Source organism: Momordica charantia (genome assembly GCF_013281855.1).
Source record: "Momordica charantia cultivar OHB3-1 chromosome 5 unlocalized genomic scaffold, Mcharantia_2.0 BLBB01000005.1, whole genome shotgun sequence".
In the NCBI taxonomy this organism is placed as follows: Eukaryota; Viridiplantae; Streptophyta; class Magnoliopsida; order Cucurbitales; family Cucurbitaceae; genus Momordica; species Momordica charantia.
Window position 1 is genome coordinate 24262683 of NW_028275163.1, and position 20104 is coordinate 24282786.

The 20104-nt window shown below is 32.2% G+C and overlaps 3 protein-coding genes across 4 annotated transcripts; all 3 read right to left on the reverse strand.

Annotated features, from left to right (window-relative positions):
* Positions 1-2745: 2745 nt before the first annotated feature.
* Positions 2746-6080, reverse strand: LOC111015146 (uncharacterized). Its single transcript, XM_022290079.2, has 4 exons — positions 5500-6080; positions 4779-5163; positions 3896-4441; positions 2746-3131 (listed from the first exon to the last, which is right to left on the reverse strand). Exons 1-4 carry the CDS (start codon positions 5943-5945, stop codon positions 3021-3023), a joined length of 1488 nt encoding a protein of 495 aa, XP_022145771.1. The 5' UTR covers positions 5946-6080; the 3' UTR covers positions 2746-3020.
* A 725-nt stretch (positions 6081-6805) lies between these two features.
* Positions 6806-10892, reverse strand: LOC111015080 (uncharacterized). The gene is made up of 3 exons (XM_022289994.2): positions 10024-10892; positions 8371-8913; positions 6806-7137 (listed from the first exon to the last, which is right to left on the reverse strand). The coding sequence occupies exons 1-3, from the start codon at positions 10828-10830 to the stop codon at positions 7015-7017; spliced, it is 1473 nt and encodes a 490-aa protein (XP_022145686.2). The 5' UTR covers positions 10831-10892; the 3' UTR covers positions 6806-7014.
* A 1585-nt stretch (positions 10893-12477) lies between these two features.
* Positions 12478-15738, reverse strand: LOC111015051 (uncharacterized). 2 transcript variants are annotated; one of them, XM_088124621.1, is made up of 2 exons: positions 14799-15738; positions 12478-12715 (listed from the first exon to the last, which is right to left on the reverse strand). In XM_088124621.1, the coding sequence occupies exons 1-2, from the start codon at positions 15450-15452 to the stop codon at positions 12701-12703; spliced, it is 669 nt and encodes a 222-aa protein (XP_087980747.1). In that variant the 5' UTR covers positions 15453-15738; the 3' UTR covers positions 12478-12700. The 2 variants fall into 2 exon arrangements, with proteins under 2 accessions (XP_087980747.1, XP_022145654.1); XM_022289962.2 differs by having other exon boundaries at positions 14706-15734.
* Between the last annotated feature and the right edge of the window lie 4366 nt (positions 15739-20104).

Sequence of the window (20104 nt, forward strand, 5' to 3'; positions counted from 1 at the left end):
GACTTGGGCAGAAGTTTGTGTTTCTCTTGCCAGAAATTTGCTTGAAGAATGAGTGATGCTTTAGGACTATATAGTAAATGAGCATTTTGATCCTAGGAGTGATTATTATTTGGGTAGAAAGATTTCAATGTTTTTTTTTTTAATTTATCGGATAAACTCCTGACTTAACCAATACATGCTAGCATGAATTTAGCTTTAACAATAATTAACATCTACCTCTAATCAAAATGTTATGAATTCAAATCACCTTACTAAAACCAATTTAATTGAGACATAGTTTGAAATTTTATCGGTGACAAATGGAAAGGACAAGAAGATTATTGGAAAATTGTGAGATTTGACTGTCTATTATCACATCGTCGATATATTTTGTCAAAAATGAAATAATGGAAAAGCTTGACTTAGAAAATTATGTGGAAATATTATTTCATTCATAAAGTCTATAAAAGAATGATAAAGATAACCACTTTGGCTGACCTGGTCAATATGGTTAAACCCAAATTTTAGAAATTTATTTATACACATGTTTAATTTTGCATTTAGATTTCGGTAGGATTTTATTTTAATTCCTATTTTACCCTTATTTATTACATTTATATTTATTATAATTAATTTTTTATTTAAATACAAAAGATTAATATTCCAAATTTGATGCGGGACATAAATCAATTATTCCCATAATCCCTTAATTTACTCTTTAATATATTATACTAAAGAAAATTTATTACAAAATATTTAATTATTATGATAATCCCCAAATTTACTCCTTCATATATTCTACTAAATAATGGAATTTATTACAAAATATTTTTTCATTTCATTACAATTTCTGACCAAATTTATTTATTTATTTATATGGAGATACTTTTTCATTTATACGGAAATATAAACTATATTCGATTATAAACTTAAGCAACATACATGGTGATATAAACTATAGCCATTATAACATACAGACATTACCTATATATATGGCTATAAAGATATATACGACTATATCCCTCTCCAATTAACAAACAAAACAAATAACCTTCAAACTTTCCTGTCGGTGGATAAACGGAGGGCTTTAATTATTGACAAGCGAGTGGCAACAAAAATGAAACCTCGAGATAAACGGACGGAAACGATGGACGGGTGACCGGAGACGAAGGAGAAGCTAGACCGACTGTTCCGACGACGAAGAAGAACGGAGACGGCGGCTGGAGATGAAGAACGCAGATGGCAGCCAGAGATGAAAGAATGGATGGAAACAGACAACAGAGGAAGAAGGTTTTCAAATTTTTTCAATAATGGAAGATTTTAGGGATTTGATATTTTTTATTTTTGGAAAGTGTAATGAGACAAAATTGAAGGGATTTAAAATGTAACTTCACAAGTAACAAATTTTGGATTTTTTATTTTGAGTTAAAATTTTAAAACACATCTTTAGTCAACTCTTTAAAAATTATAGATCATGTCTTGGATGAGCTATTTGGAAACTTATTTTCACAAATGTCCAATGTTTAAAAATTCTACAGTTTTAGATTTCTTGATTTAAAACTTTTTTCAAATGTCAAATTTGCTTTTATTTATGGTATTTATATTTATTATAATTAATCTTTTATTTAAATGCAAAAGATTATCATTCCAAATTTGATTTCGTAAACACTAAATTATTGTTGGGCCTAAATCAATCATTCTCATAATTCTCCAATTTAGTCCTTAACATATTCTACTAAAGAAAATATATTATACTAAAGAATGAAATTTATTACAAAATATTCAATTATTCTCCTAATTCCCAAATTTACTCCTTAATATATTCTACTAAATAATGAAATTTATTACAAAATATTATTTCATTTCATTATAATTTTTTTGCCAAATTTCAACAATATAGCCATTATAACATACACTTATTTATTTATATATATATATATATATGTATATGTATGAAGATATAAACTATATCAGGCTACCTTTTCATTTATATGAAAATATAAACTATATTCGGCTAAACTTAAGCAACATATACTTAACAATGGTGATATAGACTATATCTATTATAACAACTATAAAGTATATACGACTATATCCCTTTATAATTAACAAACAAAGCAAATAACCTACATACCTCCCGGGGCGACTAGACAATGGTCGAGATAAAAGGAAGGCTCGAATGGTCGACGGGCGGCCGGTGACAAAAAAGAAACCTCAGGATAAACAGACAAAAACAATGGACGGCGACCAGAGACGAAGGAGAAGTTAGAAGGACTATTTCCAGCAACGAAGAAGAATGGAGGTGGCGGTCGGAAACGAAAGAACACAGACGGCGGCCAAAGACGAAAGAATGAACGAAAACATAACAACAAAAGAAAAATCGGAGGGAGGAGGTTTTCAAATTTTTTCAATAATAGAGGATTTTGGGATTTTGTATTTTTTACTTTTAGAGGGTCTAATCAGTCAAAATTTAAGGGATAATTTTGGATTTTAAAAATTAATTAATATTGAGGTGAGACACAGAATGATATATTAGTAAATTAAGTGATGGGTACCATCATAAATAAAATTGTTTATGACAAAAGTGTAAATTTTATATCATTCAATCCTTTTATGTAATTATAGTGTCTAAATGGCCTATCAATATATTAATCCCTTTATTTTTACCATGTCATATTTGGGAATTGGGCCCGAACATTTGGGCCATTGCCATTGGATTAAAAAACAAATCAAAACTTACCTCATATGATAACATTTTGACCCAAGTTAAAATTAAAATCTCTCTCATATCATAACATATAATAAAAGGCTTACAACTTTAATTCTATGATGCTAGCACATGTAGTCCGTCTCCATCTTTGAAAATATAATAATGGTAATAATAAAATAAATTAAAAATGGTAATTAGATGTATATGTGGACTAAAAGTTAGCTCTCATTACCTACCATTAGACAAATTTTTTTTAAACATACCTACCATCAGACAATTAAATAAACACATAATTATTTATTTATTTATTATTATTATTATTTTCTTTTTGTTAGGGAGGTGTAACACTTTCAAACAGATTGCAATCTCTAATATGGACTTCGATTGTACCCACCATTGTATTCTCACTATGGAAGACATTGCAGCACTGTCTACGTGGCGCCTGCTCAATCAATAATATTAATACTTGTTAGTAATCATATCTATCCAATATACTCGAAATAATCTAATCCTTTCCCGTGACTTATAAAACAGTTAAATGTTTTTTAACTCTTGAACTTCCCTTTCAAAATACATTAATTTGAAATAAAATTTAAAAAATATCTAAAAACTAAATCAATAGTCACTTAAAGCCCCATCAATCAAAATTTGACAATTAGATAGTCTCAAATTAAAAAAAAAAAAACCACGTAAATATTCATGGTTCGAAACTAAGATCCAAAAAACATAGAAACCGAACCTCATCAAGATACCCTAATCCAACCTAGAAAATCTAAGCCGATTAGACCTCCCTCTTCTATTTAACTACAATTTTTCACAGATAGGAAAGAGAAATGCAAAAATAGATATTTTATATTTTTTAAAAAAATAGAAAATTGATGGCTAGAAAAAGATAAGCACTTGTAAGACCTCCCATTATTGATGACTTGCATACATGTGAAAAAGAAAAAAAAAATCTCCTTTTAAAACCAAACCAAACTTCACAAGTAACTAATACTTCCGATACCTATGTGCTATATATATTAAAAAAAAATTGACGGCTAATTATTTTTTAAAAAAGATTCTCAATTTTTACATTTTTCTCAAACATTTTTTTTTGGATAAAACATTTTTCTCAAACATTCAAGAGTATAAGATAGGTACTACCAATCAAGACTTAGAAGTATTTTCCCGTGTAAATTTCATTTAAACAACTTTTTTCTTTACCTGTCTCCAGAGACGGCGGTCGAACTCCGGGGCGGAGACGTCGAAAAACCGAACACCCAACGCCGGAACGTAATCCGACCGCTCACACTCCTTGTCAACCTCCTCAACGTATCTCCGGTACCTCGTCACCGTCCGCCGGCCGTCCAATCGGTCCGCCGCGTCCAAGAAAAACAAAATGGGTCTTTGGCACGGGTCAGAACTGACGGGTCGGGTATCGAATGCGAAGGGCTCATTGCTGGACGTCTTCCACGTTTGGAACGTGAGAAATGGCGTCTCCAGGTCCTTGGCGGTGGCGAGCCATGGATATAGCTGAACCGTGTAGCCCCACGAGACCGAAACGGACCAGTTACGAGCCGCGTCGTAGCAGAAGGTGTGCTGAAGGGCTCGACTCGGGTCCGTTTTGTAGGCGCTGTAGAGCCTCTTGAGCGAGTCGGGCTGCGACATGGCCGGGAATATGGTCTGCACGTAATCCAGGTGGTGGAGCGACACTAATGGCGCTACTGGATGGGCTGCTAATAGCCCGTATGGGTTTCCTCTAATATCCACCTGTCATTCAACCATTATTAAATTCAATTACTCAAATCTATACCAAATTATAACAACTAAATTAATAATTAACCTAATTTTTTTAATATAAATGTAGAATAAAAGTAGAGCTAAAAAATTTTATCAGAAACATAGACAACAATCTTTATAATTGTAGGAGTAAATTACAATCAAACTCGAATTATAAAGACTATATTGAAACTTTTAAAATTATAAAACCAAAATAAATTTTAAATCGAGTTGAAGGAGTAGTTTAACCAAAAAAAATTCTTATTTATATATATGTAGAATAAAAACCAGTCTAAAATATTTTTGAATTGATGGAAGAAAAAAGAACCTGGTGGAATCCAAGCTCTTTGGTGACGGAGACACCAATCTCACTCAGGCAGCCTTGAATTTTTTGGTCGGACATATCGGCATAACGATTTATGCAACCGTCTAAAATTCTGACCAGTTCTATCGCGAGCGGGTAGCTAATAGCGAATCCGGCACCACCATAAGCCATGGTGTAAGAATGAACAATGTCTTGTTCCACACTCTCAGAATTAGCTCCGATGTAGTACATTTGGTTGTGATCGTATCTACCCAATAACTCCACCAAATTCTCCGTGAAGAAGACCGTATCGTCGTCCCCCATCACGAACCATCGCACATTCTCCAACCCAAGTTCAAATGTCTCTTTGATAATCCTAGCCACCCGAATAGCAGATCGAAAACCGTACCTATTAAGAATACAAATAAAATGATTAACTCTACTATAACTTGTCAATTTAAGCTTTTAAGTCCAATAGTTATCTAATATATTTTCCAGCCAACCAACTAGTTGAAATGTCTTTTCATCTTCGATTAATATTGATAATCACCGGTTGAAAAATGATCATGCTAATTTGTAAAACCAGAGTAAAAGTTATTAAATGTGGCTAATCTTTACTAACATTCCATTTGAACCAATAATTCAGTAAAAGCATAATTCAATTAGACCGAGTCTTGTAGTGATTAAATATACGCTAATCAATTAATTTAAGTTTTTTGGTTGAATAAGAATGATTTAACATTACCAACAAGTGTAGTTGAATCTGGAGGTGTCATCGGAGATCCGGTAGGGCGGGGAGTTTTCCGGCCAGGGAAAGGCAGGTTTCTCTTCGAGCCAAACAAACCCACGAGTAACGTTCTTCTTCCACCACAGCTCGCAGTAATGGCGACGCTCGTTCCACGTCATCACGGACCCACCAATGCCGAACACGACATGGGATATATTCGTGCCACGTAATTCGCCTTCATCGGAAGAAGCCGCCTTGATTTTCCGGTGATTAGAATACCGGAGTGCGCCGTGGCAGCCGACGCAGCCGGCGGGGTTTTGGTCGGAAAAAGTTAGGTAGAAGAAGAGAGAAAACGAAGCAACGGCGGAGATAACAAAAATGGCTCTAATGAAAGGAGATAAGGCATCCTTTGGCCGTAACACCAAAACTTTCCAGCCTTGAATCGCTTCTCCGGGAAGAGACATCACATTCAATTTTGCAAAAAACAATGTGGGTTTGGAATGTGTTCATCATGTTCGTGGCACATTCAAATAGAAAAATGTTTGATTTTTTTAATTTTGTATTTTAAAACAAGCATTGCCAGAAAATTCGGCAACAAATAATTCAAATCCAAAACCCAATTGGGCTGCGAATATTGACCTTATATATATATATATATAATATTTTCTGGGTCTGTAGAGATTATTGTTGATTATTCTTTCACTTTATTTATATGGTAAATATCTTTTCCAATATGGGAACATATCCACCAAATTCTTTTTCCCAAAATGAGATTATTTTACTTTAAGTTTCTCTTAAGAATAATTTATTCGAAAGAAAATTATGTTTCAGCTTTATTATAGCTCATTATACCATTAATTTTTCATTAGTGAAAAATTTAGAGCTATGTCAAGTTTCTATATAGTAAAATCAATAGAATTTAGTGATAATTGACATGTATTCCTTCTTTCAAGATCACAAATTCGATCATTTGTATTCCTTTTGATTTTTAAACTTTCAAATTTTCTATTTAGTTCGTGAAATTTATATAAAAGAAGTTATTTTAATATGTAGTTATTTTTTCTTACAAACTAATGTCTCCCAATAAAATAAAGTACCAACTGAGTACTATGATTGATTAGGCTCTAGTTAGGATGTTAAATTTACGTCATTTTTTTTTCTCGTTTGAACTGGAATCTTGACATTTCTATCGATACTTTCATATATGTACATAAGTTGCTCGACGTCGACATTAAAAAAAATTAACATTTCTATAATATTACAAAAATTTTCACTCAAAATATATTATAAATGTGAACATAATATTAATAAGAAGAAGTTTTGAACTTATTTAAAAATGTTGAACTGATGTTTATTAATTTATATATTTCTTATCCTATTTTTATTTTGATAAATATTTTAGACGAAATATTCGTCGATATCAATATTTTGTCTATATTTTTACTTAATATTTTAAGATTGAAATTTCTAACAATATTCATCGACATCTATATTTTGGATAATTAAAACATGGTTTTCTAGCCCTTAATTAATCTATGGGGGAGTTACGGTCTCAAAGGGATTGCAGCCTCTGATATGGACATTCACCACACTATCAACTCCACCGCCATTGGTAGTTGTACCATCCACGACTTGGCAACATTGTCTACGTGGGGCCTGCCCAATGACAATAATTTTTATTTTTTAGTAAATTTACTATATTAATGAATGTAATATAGTACCCCATTAATTTTAAATTTATATATGCATCATTTTTTGAACAAAAATTTATATAAAAATGCTGAAGGAATTCTTATAACTTCCCTATTAGATTCTCAACAAAGATTAGGGTAAGTTATTATCACCATTTTGGCCCATATACATGCTTGTGTTTGGTTTGGTTTACTTCATATATTCATAATAAATACTGTATTGAATATAATTAGTCTCCAACATCAATTATTGAATGAATATATTAATGACAAATGCTTGACATGCATGGCAACACCGCCTAAAAGTAGCATAGCACTTCGGTCTCATGTATGTGTTGAAATTAAAGACTTTGAAATAACTTTATAAAAACAAAAAAGACTTTGAAATAAAATCAAACAATTATTGAAGTTTAGGGATAGAATATTAGTTACCAATAAAACAAAAGAGCGGAAATTTTTGGAAAATCCTTAACATGTCCCTCAAGATGGTGGCTCTTTTAAGCTGATTAATACTTGTCGGATATCCTTTTTTTTTTTAATGTTCGTTTGAGCCATTAACGGGATTTTAATACAATTTTAATATTTATAAATAGTTATCTCAAAATTAATTGACAAATATTCATAGGATTCTATATGATCAAAACTAATTCTCAATGAAGGGAGTAACTCGTTTATTTATAAACATTGTTAAGTCTTTTGATTTTTTGACATGAGATCCTTAGTCGGGACACTTATATCTATAAATATTTTGGTTAAATGATCAATTTGGTCTATGTTGTCTCAGCTTTATTTCTTTTTTTATTCCTATAATTATCCTTAAAGCTTTACTTTGGTATTTATAGTTTTAAAAGTTTCAATCTTCAGTCAAATCTCATGAATAATTTTAATATTGTCGTTATAATTATTATTGATATATTCTATGTGTCTAAATACTTAGTGAGATTTGACCCAAGTGATACTTTTATACCAAATTAAAATTAAGTCAAAATTATAGTTAGTTTGAAAATTTTAAAATCACAGGGACCAAATTAAAACAAGGAAAGCACACATGCCAAATTGATTATTTAACCTATATTTAATCTAAGTTATAGATGGTTGATTTAACTAATTATGTACCATATTGACTTCGTAAGTCTTTATTACCTATTTTTCTTGGCAAATGTTGATAAATCTTTTCCAACATAGAGATTTTCCATACCTTCATCCACGTGGCAGCACTCAACTGGCCAGAAGTCACCACTTGGAACCGCTCCACATCCTGCGCTGCCTGGAACTCGTCTCGGCCACACTCTCTCTCCCACACGTCAACGTGCTTCATGTAACCGGTTACTGTCTGGTTCGGACCGACGACCGGGTCCAAAAAGAAAACCAAAGGCATCTCACATGGGTCCGGGCCGACCGGTCGGGTGTTGAACGTGAACGGACCGTCGGTCCAACTCTTCCATGTCTGAAACGTCTGAAAATTCTTCTCCATTTCTTTGGGCGTGACGAGCCGCGGGTAGAGCCGGACGCTGTAGCCCCACGAGACCGAAACGGACCAGTTACGAGCCGAGTCGTAACAGAAACTTTGCTGAAGGGTCCGACCCGGATCGAGGTCGTGTACGGTTTTTAAAGTCTTCAGGGCGTCGAGTTTGGTCATCGCCGGAAAAATGGCCGGAAGGTAGTCGACGTGGTGGAGCGACACCAACGGAGCCACCGGATGCGCTGCCAAGAACCCATATTGGTTCCCTCGAATATCAACCTGGATTTGTAATACATAAATTTGAGACTAATCGTACTAATGGTTTTTTTTTTACGACTTTAGCTTACAAGTTTACAATTTATAGAGTTACAAATAACACACAAGTTTCTGCTCTAAACGAACAAGTTTAAGTAGGTTTAATAATATCTAATAGTCTAGCAGGTTTCTAAACCTTTTTTCAAAACCTTTTTTAATTCTTCAATTTCTGAATAAATCACTATCATAAATTATAATAAGATAGGTACAAATATATTTTATCCAGGTAATGGTTCATTCAGAAAAGAAAAATTAGATTTATCTAATGAGTATAGGTAAAATAGTTTATTGATATTGGATTATTTGATCAATGAAATGAATTGTCAGTCCCATCCTAACGAGATTCATTTGATAACAATTATAATTTGAGGATCAAATCATTGACCAATTGATGGTAATAGATACTTTCTCTATTAAGCTGCACTCAAATTGGTATACATCTCTTCCAATTTGGATTTAACCGATCATTGAATTTTTAAAAAATGTCTAATATATCAAAATCTATTAAACATGAAATAAATTGAAAAATTAAGAAACGACACAACTACTGTTTTACAAACTAACCTTATAATTTAACCGTTGTTTAATTGGTCAAATTGTAAATTTTGTTTTCTTGCTTTGATCATAATCTTGAGCTGGTAGTATATTTAATTTAGACTTGGTTTCAATTTATTTTTTATAGTCAAAACTTTTCTAGACATCTAGATTAAGTCTCACATCATTTGGAAACTAGCTAAAAAATCACCCTTTTTTTTCTTCTAGAACTCCAATGGAATCCGAAATTCATATTTGATTTCCCACCACAAAATTGTTGAAAGCTCAATAAAAGAAATAAAGTTTCGATTAATTAATATTGCTTAGCAGTAATTGAAATAGATGTTGTAAGTTTGATTATCCCATCTGATTTGATTAATTAAGTTGAGTTTTTGATGAGTAAGCCATAGTGAGAGTGGCCAAATGAAAACCTTTAGCTAGACCAAGTCAAATAAGCATGCATTTTAAATTCATCAAGAATTTCCCTATTTGTTAAAAAAAATTAGTTGTTGGAAAAGGAAAAGACACCCGAAGACTGACCTGATGAAACCCATGCTCGTTGGTCAAGGGGACACCAATTTCACTAACACAAGCCTGGACTTTCTGATCGCCGCCGTAGAGACTGTCGTACCGATCAACGCAACCATCCAAAATCCTCACCAGCTCCGCCGCCAACGGATAACTTATGGCATATCCGCCGCCGCCATACGCCGTAGCATACGAATGGATCAAATCCTGCTCCACGCTCTCGGAGTTGGACCCAATATAATACATCTGCGTGTGATCGTACTTCCCCAAAACGCTCACCAAATTCTCCACGAAAAACACCGTGTCGTCGTCTCCCATCACGAACCACCGCACGTTTTCGATCCCCAATTCGAAGCTCTCCTTCACGATCCTCGCCAGTCTGATCGCCGATCGGGATCCGTACCAGCAACTGTACTTAAAATTCGACGTGTCGGCCGATACTCTGTACGGAGGGGAGCTGGCATGCCACGTGGCGTTCGGCTTCTCGTCCACCCAGACGAACCCGCGGGTGACGTTAGGCCTCCACCACAGTTGGCAGTAGCCTTCACGCTTTTTCCATGTCTTGGTGGACCCCGCGATGCCGAACAGAAGGTGGGATACGTTTGTCGTTTGTTCATCAGCCTCGGCGGCGATACGGTCGGCGGTGATTTTCCTGCGGACGGAGGTTTGGAGGGTGCGGTGGTGGCAGTTGGGACAGTTGAATAATTTGTTGTCGAAGGAAGAGAGGAAGAGGGAAACGAAGGTTATGGAAGAAATTAGAGCGAGTGAAATTTTGAAGAAATTACTTTTACGGGATTTCATTGAATCCTGAATCGCCATTTTGTTGGAGCTCCTCTCAAGAAAGAATACTTTGAATTACAAGTCTTTGAAGGTATTATTGTGGTCTTCAAGCTAATTAAATCGTTCTTAAAAGTTTACCAGGAAAAAAAAAACATTATTGGGCCGATTAATTTTATATTGGGCTTTTGGTCCGAGACCCATGAATTTCGGCCGTCCTGTACTGGTCCAAATTGAACTTTTGGACCACAGCCCGAGATCTTAAACTCAGAGCCGTGGCCCATAATTTATAAGTTTCGTATCGGGCTTCTGTCAGAACTCTGGGCCAGGACCCAAAAGTTTTGATGGTCATGTTCTGAACGATCATAGCCGTTTCCAAGCGAAATATAAAGCCCATAAAGTTCTTATTGGGTTTCCACAAAACTCTGGACTGTGGCCCATAAGTCGGGTCATATTCTGATCCAATTTGAATCACCTCATGGCTACTTGGACCAAAACCCTAGGGATTTCGCTTTTTTTTTTTTTTTTGTATAATAAATTTGAAAATTAATTTACAGAAAAATCATTAATATAATAAAATGAGACTTACAAATAATTTTTTCAAAAAAAGAAAAAATCATTATATTAAAAAATCATTTTAATAACAAACCATTTACCTTATTAAAATTATAAAATTGTGAGTGATAATTAATGAATCTGAGACTTTATAGATACTAAAAAGATCCTAGAAAAAATTTTGAAAATAGCAGTATAGAAAGTTAAATTACAAGTCAAAACATAGCTGTGAAGTAAATAAAGCATTTATTATCATCAAAGGTTAATCATTCAATCCCTTATTCCAACCACTGTTCAACTTTTACTTACTAAAGAACCTGCCCATTTTTCTTTATTTTTCTACTGTTAGCTTAGACACCGACATCCAACTACAAGAACGCAGCAATCTCAACGTAAACAAAGAATGTTTCCCGCATTCAATATAGTATTGAGGAAGACAAATTCTGAGATCTAAATAAACCGAAAGAACGCAAATGAAAATTAAATTATGCTTGAACCATGTGGCTAAATTCATAATATAACGTGACCTTTAAAAAAAATGAGTAATATAATTCAATAAATCTATAAATTGCTCCGAATATAGCTTTCTTCGAGTAGATTGAATCCCACGTTTGCAAAAATTGTGATGGTGTGTGATGAAGGTCGAATTTGATCGGAAGACACGTCATTATTAAGTCAACGGCTTAACTTTGCACATATTTTTTAAGAAGAAAGTTTGGAGACAATGAACGTTGAACCTCCGAACTTGAACGACTCTAAAGTAAGGTTACCGAACTAATCACTAACGTTTTGAATGGTAATCGTTTAACTATATTCCCACCTCATAGCACATCTTATACTTAAAATCACGGAAGCACACAACCCTAATGGTTACCTCCATTTCAAATAAATACCCAAAAGAAAATGGAAAGAGATACGAAAACATTAACATTTCAATCGAAATTCACTCTCTAGAATCCTGCACTGACAAGGGCTTTGGACTACAGCTAACTCCTTTTTTTTTTTTTTCAAGATCCTCAATTATCTTCGAACATTTTTGGAGACCTTAATGTTTCGACCTATAATTTTTCTTGGTAAAAAAGCAGTGTGTGTAGTAAAATATAGATTGGAATGAATTAGATAGATTTTGGGAGATAAAAGAGGAGAAGCAAAGTGAGAAGAATAGAGATATAAGGTATGGTATCCCCATAATATTAATAACACAAAAGGAGTAAGAAACGACATGAAAGGGCCATGTGGTTTCACTGCACTGCCCCTTTAGCTGCTGCTGCCAATGCCATAAACCCTTAATTCCTAATCAAAACTCTAACTTTCCCTCTATAGCAATCTCTCTCTCTCTCCTCTGCATCATCATTCATCATTCATCTTTCATCTGCAGACAAAATTAAAGACCCATTGTCACGTCGTCAAGTCAAGCCCATTAAACGCATCCCCTTTGCCTTTTAATGGCAACAATTTGTTGGGACCTGCCTTTTAAATTCCCTTTGATATGCAAATACTCAATTTTCCACTACCCTTTTATGCCTTGTTCCATCACCTTCTCTTCTTTTGGACAAACAACAAATTCTTAAACACACCCACCAATTTTCCCCTTTTCTCCCTCCTGATCTCCCCACCTACCTCATTCTTCATTATATTCATTCACTCTCTATCTCATGCCTTTCTTTGTTTTTTGAATGTTGCTGTTTGGTTCAGATCATTTAATATATTCTCATCATCCTAGGGTTCAGACTTCAACATTTGTCATTCATATCAATAAAACAAGCTAGGAAACAAGATGATGTGTTGGGGAAGTTGTCATGATGCATGACATTCTCTTAATGTGAATTTAAAAAGTATAAAAAAAGGGGGTGCAGAGGCAGCATATAATTATAATATATATGGACTTGATTCCAAGAGTTGGTGGCAGAGTTTTGGAGAGATTGAGAGAGAAGAATGGATTCACAAGGGAGGAAAAAATTCTAAGTTAATTTCAAACAGATGTAGAGAGTGGTTGCATTTTTACATCATACAATAAATACAACATATAAAAAAGGGAATGAATGTTGTGATGTATTTGACTACTTGTCTCTTGTCGATCATCATATTTATTATATCCCGTTAAGGTTAAAGAATTTCATGTCGAAACAGATAAAAAATCTAACAAAAGTTTATAATATAAATTGACTACCTTCTCTCGCTTTCAATTAATTTTTTGATAGTCAAATCGACCATCGCTCAACGATAATTGACATATATTTTCAACCAAGAAGTTGTGAGTTCAATACCCTACCTCACATTTATACTAAAACGAAAATAATTTTTTAAGATGGAGCTGATGAATCTTGATATGATATGATAGCCTAACAAGCTCAAACGAGCATCAAGCCAAGATTATTGTTTAGAACTGTCATTAAAAATCGAATTTGTTGTACTTTACCCCTCTATTAATTAGTTTTGCATTTCAATTTTAAAAGATAACCTACAGTCAAAAGTTGAATTTTCACTTTGATGATTCAAATCTCATCTTTCCAATAATATAAATCCACTCATCTATATGATTGGTATAATCTAAATGCCCGTTCTTTATAACCATTTTGTTACTAAAAATTAAGCTTTTATGTGTGTTTTTTTTTATCTTCTTTCTTTGGAAAAAAAATTAAAAGCTAAGTCAAATTTTAAAAATTAAAAAATATAGTTTCAAAAACTTGTTCTTATATTTAAAGTTGGCTTGGTTTCAAGAAAACAGAAGAGAAACGGTGAGAAAACCATTATACAGTTTTAAAAACAGAAATTAAAAAATAAAATGGTAATAAAGCTATATAAATTGAAACTTTCCATTTCTAAGTTACAGAAATATGAACTTTCTGTCCCCAGAGGCAAAACAACCCCTAAAGAAGATTGTGCAGGAAAACCCAATAGAAAAAAGAGGCAACTCAACTGGCCTGCACACAATTATTAGTCTCTCAGTTAAATCTTCATAAATCAATCAATCAAAAACTGCTACCTCTCTGATCAGACCTTAATTAACTCGTGCGTTATAATTAACACAAAACAAACTATTTGATATTAATTGCATCTAGCTAGCTCCACCAAAATTCCGTGCTTAATTATAGTTTTACTGATCAATTTGTTAATTTCTATTATGTTTTGAGTGAAATCAAAGACAATTCCTTCTAATCTTTTCTCTAGCTTTTCTTATTGTTACAATCTGGAAGGATTGATCCGAACTTTTAGTTACACAGACTGTAGAATTAACAAGTAGTTGTGGAATTAAGTAGAAAGGCCTTAGCCTCTACTTCAAAAGTGAAAAGAAAAAAATGGAATTGACAAAAAAACAAACAAGAAACTCAGATGGGAAATTCAAGATAGAATTTTCTCACCGGAAATTGAGATTTTTCTCAACCTTTAGAGAGACCCCCAAGCCTGAGCTCAAGATCCACATCATGCAATTGGCTAGAGCTAATTCCAATTACCTCTGATTGGATATGGTGATGATGAAGATGGTAAAATTGTATTGATTTTTCATCATCAGTTTTCCTCTTCTTGCAACCGGTAGCCGCCCCGGTCTCATCCCGACCGCCGTTGTCATCGTCGTCCTCCTCCTCCTCGGGCCGAGGTTGACGAAGACCGAAATTCAACTGGCCCTCATTTGAAAACCCAGCAGCTTCGATTACATGATCTTTATCCATAACCCTAGGGCAAGAAATTCTCGAATCGGATCTGGTCGGGCGGGGATCGAGCTCATCGGAACAAAACCCGGAACACGATGGATGAGTTGTTGAAGAAGAAGTAGAAATAAGTTGGTGATGAGAAGGGGAGAATTGAAAAGGCAAAGTGGGTGTGAAATTAGGAAAATTTTGAGGGTTTGGGGATTGTTTTAATCTAGCCCTATCTCTCCTATGGACATTCATATGGCCTCCCAAGGCTTGAGCTGACCGGAATTCTCTTCTACAGAAACTGCAAGAATAAGATCTCGGCGGCCAAACGCAGCCCCCAAGGCGGCCAGCGGCGGCGGCATCTTCTGCAAAAGCTTGCTCTTCCCACGACTCATTATATTCAAAACTGCTTTTGGTTTTGGTTGCAGAAGAATCATCGAAATCAAAATCATGTCTCTGCTTTGTCCACATCCAATTCAAATTCAGAAACCAATACAGATTTTGGAATCCAAGAAAAGGTTGTGAATTAGAGACTCCAAAAATTTAAAATCAAAATTAAAAAATGGGTTTTTTTTTGGGGGGTTTTTGGGGTTGGGAATCTTTCAGATGGAGAGAGAGAACAAGAACTACAAGAACTGATCTGATCTCTTGGGGTGTGGTAATAATATGTAAGGGAAATTTTTGTTTTTGTGTTTTTGGGTTGTTGTAAGTGTAAGTTGTATTATGGATGGTGGATTTTTCATATAAAGTTAAATATAGTTTTTGGGGATGATGGATACTTGAAGACAAAGAGAAATGATATGACTGAAACGTCCTTGAATGTTGCCAGCAAAAAGATTTCGCATGAGAACTCTCTCAGAATGGGGCGCAACAGTTTTTATTTCAATTATTTTATCACTGCATATCATTTTTATTGGAATTATATCATTCTTAATATTTCTCATCTTTTTGAGTAATGCAATGGATTTTTATTATTATTGTATATTCAGCTCAACCAGGCCTGATTTCTGCTGTTATATTTTGGAAAAATGCTATTTAGGCTCGTTTGATAATGCATAAAATAAAATACGGACGTTATTTCTTTCGTAAATTTGATCAAGCGGCTTTACGTTCATTCTCTAGGCCTTCGTATTCAAGCATCTCGCTTTCATTTCTCATTGTTGCAATGCTAACAAGAGAGGTATTGATTTTTCTACGAGATTCGTATATGAAAAAGTACAAATTGAACTATATAAGAAGACAAGGCCCAAGGGAAACAGGAACGAAAATGTTTTCAATTTTGGGAGTCTCGGTACGTTCTTATGTTTCTAAAAATTTTATATTGTTTTTTATCATTTGATTAAAATTTGCAAACATTTTTGCCTTTAGTGAAAGAACTAGTGACAGAAATTCAACATGATGACAAAATATTTATGAACATTTAAAACAAACCTCAAGAATGTGATATTTTGTTTTATTAACTTTCACATGTAGGAATTAATTAAAAAACACTGAATTCAGGTTGGGTTTTTTTAAAGGCTTTTTTGGTTGAAAAGCAAGAAAATGGCTAGAGCTAATATTGTTTTAAAATTCAACAATTAATTACTTCATTTAAGTGACTTCATTTTCAAGTACACAACTACGAAATAACTAGTCGAGTTTTTTTTTTTTTTTTTTTTGGTAACTTTTTAGAAGTGAGAAAGGACATTTGTTAAGCCTTAATGAAGCAGCTCTCTAAAATTAGAACATTAATGCTAAAATTGCAATTTAACCAATAAAAATAAGTTTTTGAAAAACTTTTGTTTAGTTTTTATAGTTAAACAAATATTTTTAAAATATTTTTTATAATAGATTATAAATTTTATCTAAAAATTTATTTGTATACAAACATCATTTTTAAAAATAGAAACTCAGGGGGAAATTGTGAACAAACAATCTTTTAAAAAAAATCTTAAAATATAAAGAGAGAAATTAACAAATTAGAAAGAAAGAATGTAATTAGTATAATTTATGAGAGTAGAAAAATATTTATCCAGGTAAATTTGATCATGGGTTTTATCGGCCGTGACAGAGTGAATTTGTAGTCAAATGAGGATACCTTCTCCGGTACAAATTACGCCGGATGCATAGTCTGTGCTTTCCCTCTCCTACTTAGGACGAGTGTTAGATAGCCATCGATTCCATATTATATATATTTAAAAAAATTGATGATGGGTTTTGGATTCGATCAACACTCTTGTTGCGTCATATTTAAAAGTGGCCTTTTTATTTAAAATTATAAAATAGACCTTCTTACATGATTTTGGTCATAATTACTTAGCTTTATTAAAGCAACATCAAAAAGTTAAAAAATCAAAGTGTAAGGGACTTTTTGTGTTGGCTTTCGGCAGTTTTCAAAATTAGCACAAACTCAGGCCCTCATACAATACAAACTATAAAGTATGAAGAATTATCTTACTTCAATTGAACAAAGAAAATATAAAGTTTTCTTGCCCTTGTGTTTGCCTGAGATGGTCACTAATTTAATTAGCTTGAATTATTTGGCTTTCAAGATATCATATGTCATCATTTCTTTTGGTGAACTACAATATAAAAAGTTTTACCAAGATAAAGGCAATAACTTTTAAGGTATATAAGCTTCGTCAACTAAAATAGTTATATATAAATAATAATTATAGTTCGTCTCATAATCATATTAATTATAGTTTGTTTCATAATCATATAATCAGACTATGTAATCTTTTCGTTAGTTAACTAACAATTGACCCCGATAGCCATTTAGGACAATTTTTTAAACTATGAAAGTTAAAGGTAGCTTTTAAGACTTATGAGACCAAATAGACATAAAATTGAAAAAATAGATACCAAACTCAAAATTCATTGAACAAAATATTTTACCCTCAAAATTTTTCAATTAAATAACTCATCGTGGCCAGAGCGAGTATAGCTCGACGATAATTGACATATATCTGAAGTTGTGAGTTCGATCTTCCGCCCCACATTTTCTATTAAAAAAGAAAAAAAGAAAAACTCATCATGCACTGTTATGGGCCTCGGTACAATCGAGCTATGGATTGAACTGTGGGCTTAGGAATATCCCAAGCCCATCTCCAAAACCGGCCGCGTTCAGATTTCAGAAGAATTGTGGGCTAAAACATGAAAAACGGTTTTTTTTTTCTGTTTTTTTTTGGTTAATTGTAAGAGTATTTGTTAAAAATAATTTAAATGCTTCCAAATCGTTTAGCATATTACAGTTTCCAGATGTCGTTAAATCTGACTTTTCAATTGAATTATATTAAATATAATTCAAATCATTAAGATATGTATATCTTCAATCAAAAGATCAATCTTTAGTTCTCACGTTGTTGAAATTAAAAAGTAAAAAATATATATAATAGGAAACTATATAAAAATAATAATAAACTGATAAAAATTGATTTTTTTTTCCTTTTTAATCTATGGTGTTGAATAGTACTTGGGATGTTACGTGATAATTTCAATATTGTACCCAATTAGTTGGGTGCAGAATATTATGACAAATTTTATAATATATATATATATATTTTGGAGAAAATATGAGGGAAAAAAAGGAAGTAAACATGAAAGTCAAATCTAATCAAACAAAAAATCTAGATATTTTCATAACATTCCAAAATACATTTTTAGACAATAATACCTTAGATTTTTTTAAGAAGTTTTCAAAAGATACTGATTTATATTTTAGTTTATAATATTTACATCACAAATCCCACATTTTAAAGATTATATATGTCTTAATAACAAAATTATACTTGGACTAGTAAATTTTTAATAATATTATTCGATTTTTCTGAGGCTTTTATGTCCCTAAATTTCTCTTTCAACCTTGAAATTTTGTTTTGTTTTGTATACGAAAATTATTTGTAATGTATGCACATACTTTTCTCTCTATTTTTTCCTTTTTTTGTACCAAAAAAAAAGTACAAATACAAACCTACAATAGTGTGATAATTTATGTATTAAATTATTAGCTTAGAAAGGGTCTGAGCCGGCAGTGCATTATTATAAAAAAAAAATTATTTGGCGTGTACCCATTTAAATATCTCTAGTAAATGACAAAAATTACCATAAACTCTGTATTATATAAACATGTGTCTACGTAAATGTAAAATTATAAATCTAACTATTTTGTTGAAACAAGTCGGGTGGGGATTCGAACTAATGACCTCTTAATCATAAACACGTGACAATTATGTTAAGTTAAAATTATATTGATAAATTATAAATCAATAATTACGTGTATAATTTTTACGACAGTTTCCGCATTCATATATCTAATGCATGAAAGAAAAAATAATAGAAAAGGAAAACAATTCCCACCCTACTTTTATTTTTATTAAAAGAATTAAGGACCACCCTATAAAAGAGTTCTTAATTCCAATTTGATATAGATTTTCTTTTTCATACTATCTATATTAAAAAATAATTGAAAACATCAAACATAGACTAGATTTAAATGACATTTACTTATTTTCTTTATCGTCCTAAAAACTAGATCATATAAAATACTTTCGTTTTTTGTTTTTTGTTTTTTGTTTTTCAAAAATAGAATTGTTTCTGTTTTTTTGTTTTTAAAAAACAAATAAAAAGTAGTTTTCAAAAACAGTTTTTGTTTTTCAAAATTTGATTTTTTATACTCAATTTTTTTCTTTTTCATATTTATCTCTAAAAAAATTCATTTCTTATTCTAAAATTCTAAATTTCTCTACAAACTTTATTTTTCTCTCTCTAAAAATTTAATATTTTTCCTTTTCATCTTTTATAATTTTTTTTCTTTGTCTTCGTAATCTATTTTTCCTCTGAAAATTATATTTTATTTTATCGTTCAATTTTTTTAACTATAACTTTTATTTATCTTTTTATTTTCTCCAAAAATTATATTTTGAATCTTGTTAATATCTCTAAATTTGTTTCCACTATAATTTTTTTCTTTCTTTATAATTTCTTTTTTTTCTTTAACATATCTTTTCCTCTCGACTTTTTTTGTCTATAATTTTTCTCTTTTTGTCTTTTAACTTTTCTTTAACTTTTTTTACTTAATCTTTTTATTTGTCTCTCTAAAATTTATCTTCCAAAAGTTTATTTACATCTCTAAACTTGTATTT